Source organism: Podarcis melisellensis (genome assembly GCF_964234715.1).
Source record: "Podarcis melisellensis genome assembly, chromosome: 5".
Classification (NCBI taxonomy): domain Eukaryota; kingdom Metazoa; phylum Chordata; class Lepidosauria; order Squamata; family Lacertidae; genus Podarcis; species Podarcis melisellensis.
This window is the reverse complement of record NC_138537.1, coordinates 90,755,901-90,774,433: the sequence shown is the minus strand read 5'-3', so window position 1 is coordinate 90,774,433 and position 18,533 is coordinate 90,755,901. Positions and strand designations below refer to the sequence as shown.

At 45.9% G+C, this 18,533-nt stretch overlaps 1 protein-coding gene across 2 annotated transcripts; it reads left to right on the top strand.

The window, feature by feature from the left end:
- Positions 1-1,351: 1,351 nt before the first annotated feature.
- NICOL1 (NELL2 interacting cell ontogeny regulator 1) lies at positions 1,352-17,385 on the top strand. Of its 2 annotated transcripts, none has more exons than XM_081911913.1 (4): positions 1,352-1,458; positions 3,600-3,746; positions 9,718-9,806; positions 16,309-17,385. In XM_081911913.1, the coding sequence occupies exons 1-4, from the start codon at positions 1,395-1,397 to the stop codon at positions 16,378-16,380; spliced, it is 372 nt and encodes a 123-aa protein (XP_081768039.1). In that variant the 5' UTR covers positions 1,352-1,394; the 3' UTR covers positions 16,381-17,385. The 2 variants fall into 2 exon arrangements, with proteins under 2 accessions (XP_081768039.1, XP_081768040.1); XM_081911914.1 differs by having other exon boundaries at positions 1,393-1,442; positions 3,605-3,746.
- Positions 17,386-18,533: the final 1,148 nt, after the last annotated feature.

Sequence of the window (18,533 nt, the reverse complement as noted above, 5' to 3'; positions counted from 1 at the left end):
GTATGTTTATCCTGGAAAAGAGGAGACTGGCATAAATGCTTCTGGCCTACCTTATCTGGTTCTCCAATGCCTCAGTCAAATAACAGGTGATTAATGAATTTCACACACTACATACACCATTTACCTACCTCAAGAGAGCTTTCCACTCTCTAAGCCACTCTTGGGAGCCAGTGTGGTGTAGTGGTTAAGAGCAGTGGACGCATAATCTGGTGAACCGGGTTCGCGTCTCCGCTCCTCCACATGCAGCTGCTGGGTGACCTTGGGCCAGTCACACTTCTTTGAAGTCTCTCAGCCCCACTCACCTCACAGAGTGCTTGTTGGGGGGGAGGAAGGGAAAGGAGAATGTTAGCCGCTTTGAGACTCCTTAAGGCACGTCAAAATGCAAGTAGATAAATAGGTACCACTCCGGCGGGAAGGTAAACGGCGTTTCCGTGCACTGCTTTGGCTCACCAGAAACGGCTTAGTCATGCTGGCCACATGACCCAGAGGCTGCATGCTGCCTCCCTCGGCCAATAAAGCGAGATGAGCGCCGCAACCCCAGAGTCGGTCACGACTGGACCTAATGGTCAGGGGTCCCTTTACCTTTATCTTTCTTAGCATAAAACTTTCTACCCTTGTAACTCCCCCTGTTTTCTTAAATCTGAGTTCCCCAAAATAGGGGGCGTCTTATACATGGGTGTGTCTTATAGATGGAAAAATACAGTATAGTTCTGACTCTGTACATGTATGGGAAGCAACATATACGCTTTGGGGCCCTGATCAGATGGCCAATGTGGAGACTTCATGAAATCCAGAGGGTTCTCTTACAATTTGTAATGCTTTTTTTAAGAATTGCTGATTCTTTCATCAATCACATCCAGAGGTTGGGGGTGTAATTGTGTATAAAAAAAGCATTCTGAATATTGGATTTGATTGGTTAAGAGACTGGTGGCAAGAAAAGATAGCTAAACTGAATTTATTCCTCCATTCCTGTTGTGATTCATTACCTCTTGGACGCTCCATCTCAAAAGCAGCAAACTTAGGGATAAAATCCCTCCCCCTATTTTCTCTCCCATCCTTGGGTAGGGCTGAGGAGGTTCAGCATCTTGTCTGGTAAAGAGTTCTGGAGAACTTGGGGGAAAAAATGTTCATGATTCTGCCATATTTTAGAGAGTCCTGGTAGAGATATTACAGTACTGCGGCTTTGGGATTAAAACGAAGGCAAGACTTGGTTGACTTTTTCACGGGGGTGTTGCTTCCCTCTTTAAAGTGATACCATTCATAATAAAGCAGCAATACCCAGCCCATTGTTCTTGAAGCCTCTCCTTGAGCAGAGCGCTGTGCAGCCGCGTTGCCATGGTAGATTCTCTCCCCTTTCAGGGAAGGATAAAGAGAGCCAGCGCACATGCTCAGAGATGCTCACTAGCAGTTTGCTGCAGCCATTCAAAGAGACCATCACAAAGGCAAGTGAGACACCAGGTACTTCTATTTTATGATTTGCTGCAGAGGGGTTTCCCCCCGGTTTTATAAAACTGAAAAGATGTCGTGCACTGGCTCATCGCATGCTATAATTTGTCCCTGAATAGCTATCGCTGGCTGTGCAAAAAATAAACGGCAAGGTAACTGGCAGGGAACAGGTGATTTCTTCTTGCCATCTTTCCTTGCCGGAGCTATTGTGATAAGCCGGCCTGCTGAGACAATGTTTGTTTTTCGGGTGCAATGAGAAGGCTTTTTCATCATTCCAGACAACAAAGACTTCCATGAAGCTCAAGTCACTTCATCATTCCTAACATATACGGGTAGGAGAATTATAGCAGAGAATTATAGTGAGGATTAAAATGTAATATATTGGCAAACGGCTGGTTTTAAAATGCACTCAGGTTTTCAGTCAATATTATTTAAAGAATGAAAACTATGCGGAGTAATACGTTTGTGTTAAGCAATTTTATTCGGAATTGCAAAATTGGTATTCTTAGGGCTTTTGCAGGTAGCGGTACCCCTGACGGTCGTGTGTTTTCATGCAGCAGCTGTGGTTCAGAAGCCACATACTGGAAGAACTGCCTTTGCTGTTGTTTAACTGCATCTTTGTAACTGGCTCTCGATATAAAATGGGGGAAATTCCAGCGTTGCCCTCTGTGCATGTCAAATGAGCATTCTTATATAACATCATCATGTATAGATGCTGTTTTCCCTCACAGCACTTCTTCATGGCTTTTGACTGTGAGACCCACCTCCCATGGCAACACGTTCCATTGTTTTGCTTTGAACATTTGTGCCTGAAGAACATTCTAATAACCTTTGAAAGTTTGTGACATTTTAAAATGACTAGCTGTTGTAGTAAACAATGTCACTTCACATACCGCAAGAACTTCATGTATAATGTTTTGGTAACTTTAAAACTGTGGTTTGATTTTGTCATTTGTCACCTTGAGTTTTTTATGAGGAAGGGGGGTTAATAGGGTGTTAAGAAATAACTAAATAGTAGCACACTGTTGATATTCTGGGTTTGTAAATGAATAATTGCTCAAGTATCTCAGGTGTCAAGACGTTTAGAGTTTGTGTGAGTTGCCACAGTGGTATTCTGCTACGTCATGTGTCTGTCACAATTCCTTTCTAAAATGTTAAAAGCAAATATTGAACATGCAGATTTCCATGGATGTTTTTAAAAAAGTTAGGATAGTTTGCAGCAGAGATTATTATCCTCAAGCCCACCTGATGTTTTGGTGTCACGAAACATTTGTGCAATGCGGAAACACATTTTCAGCTGTGTGATACTTGTACCTGTGAAATCTAACAGTTCAATTAAAAATAAATAAAATTGCACAGTGAAGTTCGTAAGACTTGAAGTTTCACAGCTTCTCAGGTAATAATTTGGCCACCTGTAACAAACCCTTACAGAACACGGGTGGCGCTGTGGGTTAAACCACAGACCCTAGGACTTGTTGATCAGAAGGTCGGCGGTTCGAATCCCCGCGACGGGGTGAGCTCCCTTTGCTCGGTCCCTGCTCCTGCCAACCTAGCAGTTCGAAAGCACGTCAAAGTGCAAGTAGATAAATAGGTACCACTCTGGCGGGAAGGTAAACGGCGTTTCCGTGCACTGCTCTGGTTCGCCAGAAGCGGCTTAGTCATGCTGTCCACATGACCCGGAAGCTGTACGCCGGCTCCCTCGGCCAATAAAGCGAGATAAGCGCCGCAACCCCAGAGTGGTCCACGACTGGACCTAATGGTCAGGGGTCCCTTTACCTTTACTAACAAACCCTTAAGAGATTTATATCGACCCACATCTTCAGGCACATCCATGCAACTGTAGACAAAGTAGCAGATGGTATAGGGCTAGACAAAATTGTAGTATTGTATTTCGGCTAAGAAACCATATGATATTTGCTTGGCCCTGTGTCAGTTATTAATTTGTTTGCAGTTTCATGGATGTGACTAGAGAGGGGTCTAATTACGATGTTTGGAATTAGCTGGGGATTTTGATGTGTTCTTGGTGCTGCTCTGGCTATTCGGTAGATAAAAACTTGGGTTTGCTTACCAGGATATATGCTTCTCCCATCGTTCTTCCATATAATGTACTACTTCAAAATGCTACTTTGTCTCTGAATTCCTGTTTTCCCTAGTGAAGGAGGAAGACGCCACTAGCGAAATGGTGAAGCCCTGCATAAGCAAAGTGATCGCTTTAGTGCCTTTAATGCTTGTAGTTGGGCTTTTTCCTACCAAGCCAGCTACAGCCGAAGAAGAATCAGGAACAACAATCCCTGCTGAAAGTACGTACTGCGTTCTATCTAGTCTCTCATGCCAATACCCCAAGGGTCATGTCACACAAATCACAGTTTGCCACTGGCTGCTTGAATATCCACTCAATTATGATTCCTATATGTATGTTCCTTATGTGTGTGTCTATGGTACACATGAGAAGGGACGCGGGTGGCGCTGTGGGTTAAACCACAGAGCCTTGGACTTGCTGATCAGAAGGTCGGTGGTTCGAATCCCCGCGATGGGGTGAGGTCCCGTTGCTCGGTCCCTGCTCCTGCCAACCTAGCAGTTCAAAAGAACGTCAAAGCGCAAGTAGATAAATAGGTACCACTCCGGCGGGAAGGTAATGGCATTTCCGTGTGCTGCTCTGGTTCGCCAGAAGTGGCTTCGTCATGCTGGCCACATGACCCGGAAGCTGTACGCCGGCTCCCTCGGCCAATAAAGCGAGATGAGCGCCGCAACCCCAGAGTCGGCCACGACTGGACCTAATGGTCAGGGGTCCCTTTACCTTTACCTATGGTACACATGTTTGCATGCAGCTCCTAATTTATTCTGTTGCTGCCAATACAACACTGCCCAAATCCTTCAGAAGAAGCATCAGTATGCAAACAAATTTGTGAACTCTGGATAAGCCAATAAGCTATAATAATAGCAATAATAATAATAATTGTTTGTTTGTTTGTTTGTTTCTACCCTGCCCATCTGACTGGGTTGCCGCAGCCACTCTGGGCAGCTTCCAACATATAAAAACATAATAAAACATTACACATTAAAAAGTTTCCCTAAACAGGGCTGCCTTCAGATGTCTTCTAAAAGTCAGATTGTTGTTTATTTCCTTGACATCTGATGGGTGGGTGTTCCACAGGGCTGGCGCCACTACCGAGAAGACCCTCTGCCTGGTTCCCTGCAACCTCTGGGAACCGCCAGAAGGTCCTCAGAACTGGAGGTTGTTTCTGTCAGTGCAAATTATATTACACTTTTTTCTGGGGGGAACGCAGGGGTACGCATACCCCTAAACATTTTGTGACTCTAAGTTTGGCCTCATTGAGGGGCAGTATTTCAATATGAGTAGGAAAATGAGAGTACCCCTTAAACATTTTTTAGGGAAAGAAAGCACTGCAGGCATATCTCAAGTTATATACAAACTATTTCAATTGATTCGTATTCTTCTGTAGTAGAAGGATATCTATGGTGCCACACTCCCATGTGATGTGATAACATCATCCATAGTCTGAGTGTTGTCAGAAAAGCGATTTGCATAAGCTACAAACCCACCACACATTCTTATAGGCTTTCCATGTGTTTCAGTTCAAGACCCCACTGTTCTCCTGCTTCTCTTTGTTTCCCATCTATTGGCATGAAATGTTGAGGCCTTCTGCTATCCTTCCCAAGTGTTGGAATGGTCTGAAGATGAGGACTGGGGAATGCATTCTATGGCAGACCAGCTTCTGTCCGGTGGAGAGCTGGAGGAGGAAGAGTTGTCCCCCTTGTCCACAGCATGTTCAGAAGCAGAGAGAGAGAGAGAGAGGAGATGAACAGCTTAGGAGGGAGTTATCCAGTTATGAGATAATGACAACAGAACCAGGAGGGAGGGGGCAGCTAGTTGAAACGTCCCTTGAGAGTGTGGGGGAACCCCCCCCCCCACTCACCAGGGATTTGGAAGTCTGAATGTATCTGTCAGGGAACTGACATTGGAGCCAGAAGTGGAGGCAATGCTCCCAAGCGATGCCGGAGAAGGGCCAAGCAGGGAGAGAGGGAACTCATTGGCTGGGGAAGGAAATCAGCGTAACACCAGGGATAAAGGGAGGCGGATGGGGGAATCGGAGAGGGGGCTCCAGGACTCCTCGCCGGAGACCAGCGGGGAGAGCACGGGTCCTCCGCTACCCACACCCACACTGCGCAGAAGACTTCCGTGCAGGGAAAGTAGGCGTATACTTGGCGTCAAATAACTTCTTTGCTGGAAGAAGTTCAAGAAATGCCCACTGATGGATTCTGCTAGCGACTGAAACAGCCACGAAGTGAAGGGCTGTCCAGCCAGGAAAAGGTTTAACCAGGCAACCTAGCCAGGAGTGGCGGCAACTTACGCACGAGCAACCCCATATAACCATTACAGTATCAAAGGGCAAAGGGGTCAGAGGGAGCAAGGAACTTCCGTTTGGCACCCAAAATGCTGCAGAAGCCGGAAGGAGGATTAAACTAGCCAACTGCCCTCCTTCCCTTGCAGAGAGCTGTGTGCTTGTGCTTGCAACATGGTGCTGTAATAAAAGGACTATAAATCTATCAACTGCTCGTTAATTCTTATCTGTGCAGTTTCTACAGGGAGGGGAGGACTGATACCAAGAAAACTGCTGAATTTCAGATAGGCAGACCCCTAGTTCCAGCTAATAAGAGAAGATGAGGAACTGGCTAAGTTGCAGGAATCAAAGGGTAGCAATAAAGGGACAGTTATCCAAATGGAATAACGAATAAAGGGAAGTCCCTCACAAGGACTGGTGTTTGGACCTCTGCTTTTTAACTTTTTAACGCCTCCTCTCTCATAACGCTAGAACTCTTAGACATCCAGCGTGCCTGCATGGTGTAGTGGTTAAGAGCGGTGGACTCGTAATCTGGTGAACCGGGTTCGATTCCCGGCTCCTCCACATGCAGCTGCTGGGTGACCTTGGGCTAGTCCCACTTCTCTGAAATCTCTCAGCCCCACTCACCTCACAGAGTGTTTGTTGTGGGGGAGGAAGAAGGGAAAGGAGAATGTTAGCCGCTTTGAGACTCCTTCGGGTAGTGATAAAGTGGGATATCAACGAAGCTTTACGTTGTAAGGTTCAGGGCAGATAAAACAAAGTTTTTTTCCATGCAGAGTGCAATTAAATGATGGAACTTGCTCCCACAGAAGCAATGACCACTAATCTAGATGTCTTTTAAAAAGGATTAGACAAATTCATGGAGGAGAGGGCTATTGAAGGCTACTTAGCCATGATGGCTAAGCTATACCTCCATAGCTGGAGAATACGAGTTGCTGGAGACCAGAGGAGGGAATAATATGCCTGTGCTTGAATCCTGCACGTGGGCTGCCCAAAGGCAGAAACTTGCATGCACTACTTTGGGGAGCTTATCTGAACTCAGGGTGGTGAAAGGGAATGTGGTACTGTTTGCCTGTTTGACCAGCTTTTGTATTTCCCGGTGACTTTTATATAGCTAATTTTCGTTTCAAGGCGAGATTTTTGCATGCATGCATACTTAACTCCCAGGCACAGGACAGATTCCCAAGAACATTCTTTGGATGTGCATGTATCCCATCGGCAAATCACAAAGAACGTCCTAGTGGTAGCAAAAATGAGGGTGGAGTCTGTGTGGGAGGTGTTGGAAATCATCACTGTGGAAGGAAATGGAGTGAAAGTACTGCCCCAAACACTTCATTTGCACTGTTATTGGAAGTTTATCTTAAAACCGTGAAGCATAGCTCTGAATATATTTTACGGTTAATATTTGATTTAAATATTAAAGGTTTTTTTGTAAAGAGGTATACACTTGCCCTGTTGCTCTGCACATAAGAATTTTGCAGCTTCTGGCTTTGATCATATTTCTCTCTTCCCATCTCTGTGCTGGTGCCGTTCTCCAGACCGCAGCGCTCAAATTCAGTTGCTAAAAACTCCCACTTATCTAATTTTTGCATGGTACTCATTTAGTTTGCATGCTCAAGTTTGGTTTTGATATTTGGGTAGACTATATATATTTTTCAATTCAGCTAGAGGTAGCAATTTAATCGGGCGTTTGAGGCACGTGCTGTTTCTCAGATTGTGAGCCAGGGACTCCTTCCCAAATCTGAGCGGAACCTGGATGTTATTTTGTGCGAAGTCATGACCCAGTGGCAAAATTGCTATGTCAGGATAGTTCATGCTGAGCTCTTTGCAGACATTCTTGGGCATTGTGCAATTTTCTGCTGTGTCACAGGGACTCAAAAACAAAAGCTGAAATTGTAGTGAGTATGGAAAAGCTATCGGACTCATGCTGTTCTTAGGCAGATTGCCCTATATTGATATACTACATATTTCTGTGTGCGCTTTGGTTATTTGACTAAAACAGATGTTCCCCAGCCTGGACCCTGCCAGCTCTGCTGGTTGGGGCAAATGGGAGAGGGAGTTCACAACATCTGTAAGGCAGCAAATTGGGGAAAGCTGTTTTTGTCAAACCGGTAAAGTCATGAATAGAGAGAAACTGGGTATATAGAGTGCTTTTCTCCATCTGTCCAAATACTAGGAAGTCATTCTGTGAAGTCATCCTGTGAATGTTGGAAGACTCAGGAGGTACTTCTTCAGTGCATAATTAAAACAACGGAATCTGCTGCCAATTTTAGATGGCTTTAAATTAGACACAAACTTGGATGGCTTAAAAGGAGGTTTAGACAAATTCACTGAGAATAATGCTACCAAGCCTACTAGCCCAGACCCTATTTTACAGGGACAGTCCCGGTTTTACAGAAGTCATCCCAGTTTCTGATCTGATCTCAGAATGCCCCGCTTTTCCTTAAAAAGGTAAAGGTAAAGGAGCCCTGACAGTTAAGTCCAGTTGCAGGCAACTCTGGAGTTGCGGCGCTCATCTCGCTTTACAGGCCAAGGGAGCCGGCATTTGTCCGCAGACTGTTTTTCCATGTCATCTGGCAAGCATGACTAAGCCGCTTATGGCAAAACCAGAGCAGCGCACGGAAACGCCATTTACCTTCCCGCTGGAGTGGTACCTATTTATCTACTTGCACTTTGAAGTGCTTTCAAACTGCTAGGTTGGCAGGAGCAGGGACCGAGCAATGGGAGCTCACCCCGTTGCTGGGATTTGAACCGCCGACCTTCTGATCGGCAAGCCCAAGCGGCTCAGTGGTTTAGACCACAGTTCCACTCGCGTCCTCCTCTTTTCCTTAGTACGTCCCTATTTTCGTTGGAGGGTTTGGAGTTAGCCAATCCCCCAGACATCTGAAGGCAGCCCTGTATAGGGAAGTTTTAAAAACGTTTAATGCTTTATTATGTTTTTATTGTTGGAAGCTACCTAGAGCGGCTGGGGCAACCCAATCAGATGAGGGGTATTATTATTATTGTTGCTGTTGACTAGGACATCCCTATTTTTATCATAAAAATGTTGGAGGGTATGGTAGCCAGAATTACTATATTCTATCTGCACTGGGGACGCGGGTGGCGCTGTTGGTTAAACCACAGAGCCTAGGACTTGCTGATCAGAAGGTTGGCAGTTCGAATCCCAGCAATGGGGTGAGCCCCCGTTGCTCTGTCCCAGCTCCTGCCAACCTAGCAGTTCGAAAGTACATCAAAGTACAAGTAGATAAATAGGTACCGCTCCAGCGGGAAGGTAAACAGCGTTTCCGTGAGCTGCTCTGGTTCGCCAGTGTGGTGTAGTGGTTAAGAGCGGTAGTCTCGTAATCTGGGGAACCGGGTTCGTGTCTCCGCTCCTCCACATGCAGCTGCTGGGTGACCTTGAGCCAGTCACACTTCTTTGAAGTCTCTCAGCCCCACTCACCTCACAGAGTGTTTGTTGTGGGGGAGGAAGGGAAAGGAGAATGTTAGCCGCTTTGAGACTCCTTAAAGGGAGTGAAAGGCGGGATATCAAATCCAAACTCTTCTTCTTCTTCAGAAGCGGCTTAGTCATGCTGGCCACATGACCCGGAAGCTGTACGCCAGCTCCCTTGGCCAATAAAGCGAGATGAGCGCCGCAACCCCAGAGTCGGTCACGACTGGACCTAATGGTCAGGGGTCCCTTTACCTGTGCTGTCAGAAGTGATGCGTCTCAGAGAGCCGTTTGCCAGGCAACACAAGTAGGGCAAGTGATGTTGTGCTGTGGTTCTGCATGTGGACTTCTCATTGGTCCCTGGGAGAAGAACAGGATGGATTATGCTGGAGATTTGGTTTGGCCCAGCAGGTTCTTCTCCCGTTGTTTTCATTTCCATTAATATTTCATGCTTGTCTGCCAACATTTCTCCACCCTTAGGTCGCCCATGTGTTGACTGCCATGCGTTTGAGTTCATGCAGAGGGCTTTGCAAGATTTAAAGAAAACGGCATACAACTTAGACTCACGGGTAAGGCTTGTTTCTTAATATGGGCACAACGTATTTTTGTTTCTTTTAACACTCTTCCAAAAGAGAGCAATTGTGTGGGGTGTGTGTGATCTTTTCCCCTGTCCTCATTATCTTTCTCTCTCTGTTCCCACGTTAATCGTTTGCCTCTACCCTTGTTGGCAGTGGCGTAGCATGGGTTGTCAGCACCCGGGGCAAGGTAAGTAATTTGCGCCCCCTAACCTGTGGATTTTAGCAGGGGGCATAGAGCTGCGAGTGTGAGCGCCCCCCCCCAGATGTTGCGCCCGGTGCGGCCGGCCCCCCCCTGCACCCCCCACGCTACGCCACTGCTTGTTGGTGCCCATTTCTTGCTCTCTTGCCCCATTGTGTGTGAACTCTTGTCCATGCCCAGAAATCAGTGAACCATCCAAAAGGTTTTAATAGTTTGCAAACGGGCACACAACGCCAGCGCCAGAAAAAAACAGAATGTTTTAAAGACTGGTTTGGAATTTAAAGTGTTTGGAATTGAATGTGGACCAAAGATTGGGTCATCTAACGTGGAAGTGCAGAGGCTCACAATATCAGAAAAGCAAAAATTCTTAGTGAGTTCCAGTGTGTTCCTCAAGAACCACTTACTTACCCAGCCAAAAAGAAAACCTGCGCTGGGGGGATTATTGGTTTATTTATTTATTATGCGTGTTCATGTTCTGCACCTTCAGGCAAGCATGACTTTTTCTTAAACTATGTGCTTCGGTTCAACTGTTTAATATTCAGAGAAGGCAGAAGCTGAGGAAGCCCTTTGTGAAACCTGAGCAGGGAGAAAGTATGAACTCATCGAGAATCTGCATGCAGACTGTTTTGAAGCCAGTTTCCAAATAATTTAACCTGACGTGACTTTCCTGAAAGAACCTAGGGGGCATGGCTTGGTGAGGATGCTGATAATTATTATTGGATAGCTTTGGCTTCTGAACAAAAATAGAATCCCAAACTTTCTACAACCAGACGCCGTAAGAATTAAACAGATATAAAATTGGGGTATAAAATGTCCATATAGCACCAACACATTGCTCTGAAAACAATAAGTACAGTAGTTCTCACAGAATGGGGTTTCTTTTAACTCTCTGATTTCAGTATTGGTTCCCAAGCTGCTTTCAAGTATATACTCAATTAAGCAGAACAGCAATGGTTACTATAGTTGTTAACTGGATTCAAAGTTTGCCTGGCAACAGCAGAGGCTGCAAACACACCCTCCATTGGCTGAGTGGATTACCACAGATCCCACATTTCAGCTCCCACAAATGCTGCTGATTAGAGCTTTTCAGCTGGATTTTCACTCTTTTCCGTCCCTAAGGGCCCTGGGAATTTAATTTGTTGACTGGATGAGACCCAGAATGTGCTGCTAAGCTGAGATCTGGAGTACGTGCACTAATCATTTAGAATATTGCCAAGGCATGTGCAAAGTACCTTTTTGGTCACCAGAGTTAAAGAACAGGAATTCCAGGGCAGATATAAACTTTATTTTGTGAGGGAAGAGGAAATCAGTTCCTCATTTCAACCACTGCTCCAAGCCACTTTGGTGCTTTTTCCCAGTCCCAACTAAAGTGTCCTAAGAGAGGATTTTCATTTTTAAAAAATTAGCCATGAAAAACCTGGCCATTAGTGTAGAGCCAGGAAGTCAGGCATAGGCAAACTCCAGCCCTCCAGATGTTTGGGACTACAATTCCCATCATCCCTGACCACTCGTCCTGTTAGCTAGGGATGATGGGAGTTGTAGTCCCAAAACATCCGGAGGGCCGAGTTTGCCTATGCCTGCAGTAAGTGAAAGAAGCTTCAGTCAACTCACCACCTCCCTTTTTCTCTCCTAGAGAGCTATTCCCATTTCCTTTGCACACTAACCGAGAAGGTTCCCATCTGCAACATGGGATGCTATCGAGAGTTCAAAACCAACGCCTTTCCTGGCCTCTCCTTTCACTTAAATCTAGTGATCTTTCTGCGTAAATGCTGTTCCTTGCAGGGACACTACAAGGGACATAAAATTGCATAGCCCAGGGACATAAAATTGCATAGCATTTGCATATGCAGTATTTTGTAGAATTTGAATTTTAACCAGAGTTGTGGCTCTCCCTGGAAAATAACAACAGGTTACTGGAAAGATGAAGGAAATGGACATTGTTTCCTGGTCAAGGGTGCCAACTTTAATAAAATATTGGGGAAGTATCACGTAAGCCCTGCCCCCACATAACTGATCGCAATTTGAATGGCAATGCTCATCAACTTTGGGAGCGGTCTGGCCCTCTCAAAAAAAAATTTAAGAGGGCCAAAGGGATCTCAGCCCCTAGGAGTTGGCTCCTATGTTCCTGGGCCTTCTTAAACGGTTCCTTTTTCACAATCTCTATCAATACGTTGAATATTAGGAGGATAAAAGTGCAGTCATCTAAAATAAAGATCTGCCCCTTAAATTACACAAATGTTTAAAGAAAGAAACTGTACGCACAGCTTAACAGATGAACTTTGTGCCCTTGTCATAATTCAGTTCAGTTCACAGCAGAACCTTATTTAAGGTAGCAAAGGTGACATTTTAATTTATTTTATTGGTTGCATCCAACTACCGTATTTTTCACTCTATAAGACGCACTTTTCCCCCTTCAAAAATTAAGGGGAAATGTGTGTGCATCTTATGGAGCGAATGCAGGCTCCTTGGCTTCAGCGATAGTAACGTGAAGCCTCCGAAGCGCAGAGGGAGAACTCCCCCTGCGCTCCGGAGGCTTTGCGTTGCTTTCGTTGAAGCCGCCTGAAGACCCTGGAGTGCAGCGGTCCCTCTTGCTCTCCACACTTTGCTTCGCTGGAGAGATGCTGCACAGTTTTCCCTCTCTGCGCAACACCCCTTCAGCGAAGCGGGAGGAGAAATGGAAGGGGCTCCGTTTCTCCTGCCACTTTGCTGAAGGGGTGCTGAGCAGAGAGGGGGATATTTTTTCCCCCCTGTTCTCCCCCTCCTATGGTCCAGTGCGTCCTATGGTCCGGTGCGTCCTATAGAGTGAAAAATCCAGTAAGTTTTACTCAGGCGATTGATATTAGTGGACCTAGCAGTCACATCCCTTCGTTTCAGCCAGTCCACTCTGTGTGAAACTTCACTGAGCACCACCCTAGATGTGCTTTGTGTTGGCTGTCTGAGAGATGGGCAAACAAGACAAGCGCGTTTGACTCAATTTTAACTCCTGCAACAAAATTGCTGACACATTCTTGGAGCTCATTTACATGATAGCTGAAGGGATGCTGAGTCAGGATTCGCTGCTTCTGTTATGCCACTGAGATGGTAACTTAAGGACTTCACCTTGCCTGCATTTCAAAGGAGCCCATTTAGTGGGAAAGAGAGAGATCTGCCTTATCCCTTGGTCAGGCCAAGGCTCCATCGTTGCAGTAACCTTACTGTGCCCTTCAATTCAGCTTCATCTTGATTAAATAATTGGGCAAGTGCTCAGAAGACAGGGAGAGAACTAGAAGCAGGCACATACTGTTAGCATCACAGCGCATTTGAGGAGAGCTGCATTCCTATACAGATTTTGGGGATTATTTCTGAGTAGATTTGAATAGGTTTGTGCTGCAATGCAGTTGCTTTCAGGGCTGAAATCTCTGCAACCGCACCTGGGGCCAGCAGGAGACCCATCAACTTGATCTTCTTCCCCTGTATAAAAACCCTGAAATAACCCCCTCCCCACAACTGAAGCTGAACAGGGTTTGTGGGCAGGGGCAGATTTCTCATTCAGAAAACTGAAACAGGGCCAGGAAACCAAGATGGAAGCTCAACGAAAATGTCATCTTTTGAGTTTACAGAAACGAAAGGATTGGACTGTAGGGAAAATGCCACAATTGTGTTCAGAATTATTTTGGTCGCTAAATCCACAAGGACCGTCCTCCTGTCTGGTTTGGTACTTGCTGCTAGCTGATTCCTTCTCGTTAGAGTCTGTCTGGACTAGATTGGGTGATTCGGTGTGCAACTCCCTGTTGTTGTTGTTGTTTAGTTGTTTAGTCGTGTCCGACTCTTCGTGACCCCATGGACCAGAGTACACCAGGCACTCCTGTCTTCCACTGCCTCCTGCAGTTTGGTCAGACTCATGCTGGTAGCTTCAAGAACAGTATCCAACCATCTCTTCCTCTGTCGTCCCCTTCTCCTTGTGCCCTGCATCTTTCCCAACATCAGGGTCTTTTCCAGGGAGTCTTCTCTTCTCATGAGGTGGCCAAAGTATTGGAGTCTCAGCTTCAGGATCTGTCCTTCCAGTGAGCACTCAGGGCTGATTTCCTTCAGAATTGAGATGTTTGATCTTCTTGCAGTCCATGGGACTCTCAAGAGTCTACTCCAGCACCATAATTCAAAAGCATAAATTCTTCGGCAATCAGCCTTCTTTATGGTCCAGCTCTCACTTCCATACATCACTACTGGGAAAACCATAGCTTTTACTATACGGACCTTTGTTGGCAAGGTGATGTCTCTTCTTTTTAAGATGCTGTCTAAGTTTGTCATTGCTTTTCTCCCAAGAAGCAGGCATCTTTTAATTTTGTGGTTGCTGTCACCATCTGCAGTGATCATGGAGCCCAAGAAAGTAAAATCTCTCATTGCCTCCATTTCTTCCCCTTCTATTTGCCACAACTGTAGCAGGCATCTCCCTCATCTTCTCAATTTACTCACACACAAAGCGAGTGGCTGGCCAAAGCTCGTAAGGCTGAATGCTGACTTCTCTCATTGTCTGCTCAGCTCTTCTGCTTGCTGTTGTGTTGATAAACTCAGTTGCGTTGTACACAGTGCACATTGAGCTCCATGCAACTTCAGAAATGAAGGAGTCAAGAATTAAGAGTGCACTGAGGAGGTGCCAGTAGAAGTTTGAGCTTCAACAGCAGTCATAACTGGTTGGGAGACTGGTCCTAAGCAGCCCACGAAGTACCTCATATTTGTGTCCTGGTTTCTTCAGGAACGTCAACTGGGGTGAATTACCGTAGGAATTCATGAGTGTTTCTCCTGGTCACCCTGCCTCAGGATATTTTTCAACTAAAGCACTGCTTCCCAAACTTGGGTCTGCAGCTGTTTCGGGATTACAACCATTACTTACATCATAGGAGCCTACACAGCACAAAACACTGTTGCTGTATGTAGGTTTTATTTTGTTGGTTTTTTATCTTATATTTTGGAAATGTACATCCAGGTTTTTTTCCTTTAATTTTTTGGGGAGCCCTCAAGAGAGTGGGGCCCTAAGCTATATGTGCTGGTCCAGGGGGGAGGTTACTGTGGAGTGAGGTCCAGGACCTTAGTTGAGGGTCGGCAGACAGTCCTCCTCGGGCGAAGCGGGGTCCACAGCGGGAAGCCGGGCAAGGACAGGAACTCTGGGGGAAATAGGACTGGATGCTGGCCAAAACAGCTCATCAACAATGTTGCTCCCGCAACCTGGGACCGGGCTGACTGGCCTTTATCTTCTCTGAGGCCAGGGGCGGTCCTGGCCCCCAGGAGACCCGCCTCTCCTGGCCTTAAGGCGAGCACTCCTCCTGGGAGAAACCAGTTCCCTTCGCCTCTCTGCCCTGAGCCTCTGCAGTTCAGGAGAGGCTGAAGGGTTACTGGGCCCAGGGGGAGACTCACCTGTAGGCACTGAGTCCTCAACCACCTCCGGAGCCAGAGTGGATTCACCTGGTGCCTGCTCCTGAGGATCCGGCACAGGTGCAGGCGCTTCAGAATCAAGGCCCTGACCCCGGTTCAGCCGGCCCTGGAGGTGGGGACTCCTGTGCAGGCTGGGATTCCTTCAGTTCAGCCTCTGAATCGGATTCCCAGGCCATCACACTATAGCTTGTTTAGCTTATATGTCAATCCGGCACTGGACATCACCACCCATACCCCCTTGGTGATGAGCTTTCACTGGATAGGAAACTGAAGCCATCGGAGAAAGTTAACCCATTATTCAACTCTTCACCTGTCCCAGTTGGAAACTGGCAGCTGCCAAAGCTTGCACTGCCGATTCAGGCATTGCATGGGGCAGCTCATTCCTGTGCACCCAATTTCATTAAACCACAGAGCCTAGGACTTGCCGATCAGAAGGTCGGCGGTTCGAATCCCTGCGACGGGGTGAGCTCCCGTTGCTCGGTCCCTGCTCCTGCCAACCTAGCAGTTCGAAAGCACCTCAAAGTGCAAGTAGATAAATAGGTACCACTCCGGCGGGAAGGTAAACGGCGTTTCCGTGCGCTGCTCTGGTTCGCCAGAAGCGGCTTAGTCATGCTGGCCACATGACCTGGAAGCTGTACGCCGGCTCCCTCGGCCAATAAAGCGAGATGAGCGCCGCAACCCCAGAGTCGGTCACGACAGGACCAAATGGTCATGGGTCCCTTTACCCTTACCTTTCCACTCGGATCCATGAATGACAAGTTTGGTTCCTTTTCTCCAGCTTCCTTGTTTGTGACAAAATGCAGGAGATTGTGATGCAACTGGTTTATGCTAAGTTTGCCCCCCAACGTTTATTCCTCTCTTCCCCCCCCCTTTCTATTCCTACAGACGGAGACCTTGCTTTTTAAAGTGGAGAAGAGGACTCTGTGTGACTGTTTAACTGCAAATGCACTGAATTGAATACTGGAGACTCACCTAGCAGCAGCTGGTTCGTCAACAGCTTTTAAGATGCTGCTGTTAATGCAGACAGATTTAGGAAATAAAATACTGCGAACATGTAAGCTTCAGGGCACTTACGCAACTAGGTGGGGGATTTGGGTGTGATATTGATGTGTCTCTCCTGTCTGAATGCTTGTGTAATTCTTTGTCTTCACCTGTGTTGATGTCATCATGAGCTCTAAGATATTTTCCAAAGAAAGGGAAAAGCTGGAAGGGGCGCGGTTCTAATTTATTGCAAAAATATTAAAATCTTATTTGGGGAAGCCCTGGGGTTTTTTAACTTTACATTTCCCCCACACACGAAAAGCAAAACACAGAGCACATCATTATTCCTGGGATTTCTTCCCCTAACACACATTTCCCTCTAATGTTTTAGGAAAGTCTTCCCCCCCCTCACATGCAAGATGGGGTCTATGTCGTCTAACATGGTGGCTTCAAAAATATTGTTTATACCCATGAGCAAATTCTAGATAGATTAATTGATCAAAATAGTAAAACTCATATGATTACTGTATTTTTCGCTCTATAAGACGCACCAGACCACAAGACGCACCTAGTTTTTGGAGGAGGAAAACAAGAAAAAAAAATATTCTGAATCCCAGAAACCAGAACAGCAAGAGGGATTGCTGCGCAGCGAAAGCAGCAATCCCTCTTGCTGTTCTGGCTTCTGGGATAGCTGTGCAGCCTGCATTCGCTCCATAAGATGCACACACATTTCCCCTTACTTTTTAGGAGGGAAAAAGTGAGTCTTATACAGCAAAAAATATGGTAATTGATTCCAATAAGTTTGAACTTTTTTTGTTCTGTGAACCACCCTGGGACCTCCGGGTATAGGGTGGTTTATCAGTTCAATAAATAATAATCATGATAATAAAATAAGGAATTGACGCTCTTAGTCAATACATTGCACCAAACATCTGCTGCTCCTCCCAAGGAAGGTGTTACTGTCATAGTGGCGTAGAAGAGAGAGAAAACCCCAAAACCCCAGATCCTTTACGACTGCACTAATATAAATAAATGTAACCCAACAGTGAGGAGTCAGATTTCTCAATGAAAAAATAATATTTGCCACTTCAGTAACCATTGATATTCTGTTGAAAGTCTTTAGGGCCCTACTTGCTAGCAAGAACAGCTGTAGAAACTATTTTTAAAATCCTAAGACAGTAGTTCTTGGCTTGAGGGTATTTTGAGCATCCTCAAGAATCACAAGAAAGTGAATGTTAAAACAACTGGTGGGTCTTCAGGAACTGAGCAGCCTACAGCCTTTCAGAAGTTATTGAGGATGGTCTTCTAGGCAGTTTCCCAAACTTGGGTCTCCAGCTGTTTTTGGACTACAGTTACCATCATCCCTGACCACTGGTCCTGCTAGCTAGGGATGATGGGAGTTGTAGTCCAACAACAGGTGGAGACCCAAATTTGGGAAGACCATCTCCACCGTCTCATCACAGATGTATGGAAGTCTCCTTGTAACCACGTTGTTGCTAATATCTGTGTACCTGGATATATGGTGTACTCTGTCGTCCTAGTGTCGTATAGTCTCCTAATCACTTTGTTGGCTAACTTCCACAGATTTACACAGGTGGACTTAAAGAGTTTGACTGACCTCATATTCTACCACTAGTTGCATATTGCTTATTTTCAAACATTACTTCCCAGTTTGAGTTTCCAAAATGAAAGAACATCAGCCCTCCAGAAATGGAGAGCTAATACTTCTTAAAATCCAGTTCATTGGTTATTATTTTTTGTTTCTGCAAGAAACTCACACAATTTCTGGAGTATATAATGTCTTCCTCTCGAGTCTTGCTAGAAGCAACCCAGGTCTCTAGCTCATAGTTCCCCCTGTCCTCAGCACCTTGCTGTGACGTATAAATGCCTGCATTCCCCGTGATAATGACCTTGCCATTGCCTGATCCTGTTTCTGGATTATGTTTAGACCTAGATCAATACACTGTACTTGACCTTGGCTTGTTGGGACTGTGCCACCTCTTCAACTCTGGATGTGTTGGCAGGTACCTCCTAGGATGAGAGACTAGCCCCTGAGAGCACCTCCTGGAGTGTTATAGCTGATTTAAATTATTACCGTATTTTTCGCTCCATAAGTTGCACTTTTTTCT

Excerpts from the sequence above, each read along its gene's own strand:
- NICOL1 (XM_081911913.1), top strand. The coding sequence starts at position 1,395 with ATGCTCACTAGCAGTTTGCTGCAGCCATTCAAAGAGACCATCACAAAG. Across the intron at positions 3,747-9,717 it reads AACAACAATCCCTGCTGAAA|GTCGCCCATGTGTTGACTGC; the intron begins GTACGTACTGCG and ends CTCCACCCTTAG. Across the intron at positions 9,807-16,308 it reads CATACAACTTAGACTCACGG|ACGGAGACCTTGCTTTTTAA; the intron begins GTAAGGCTTGTT and ends CTATTCCTACAG.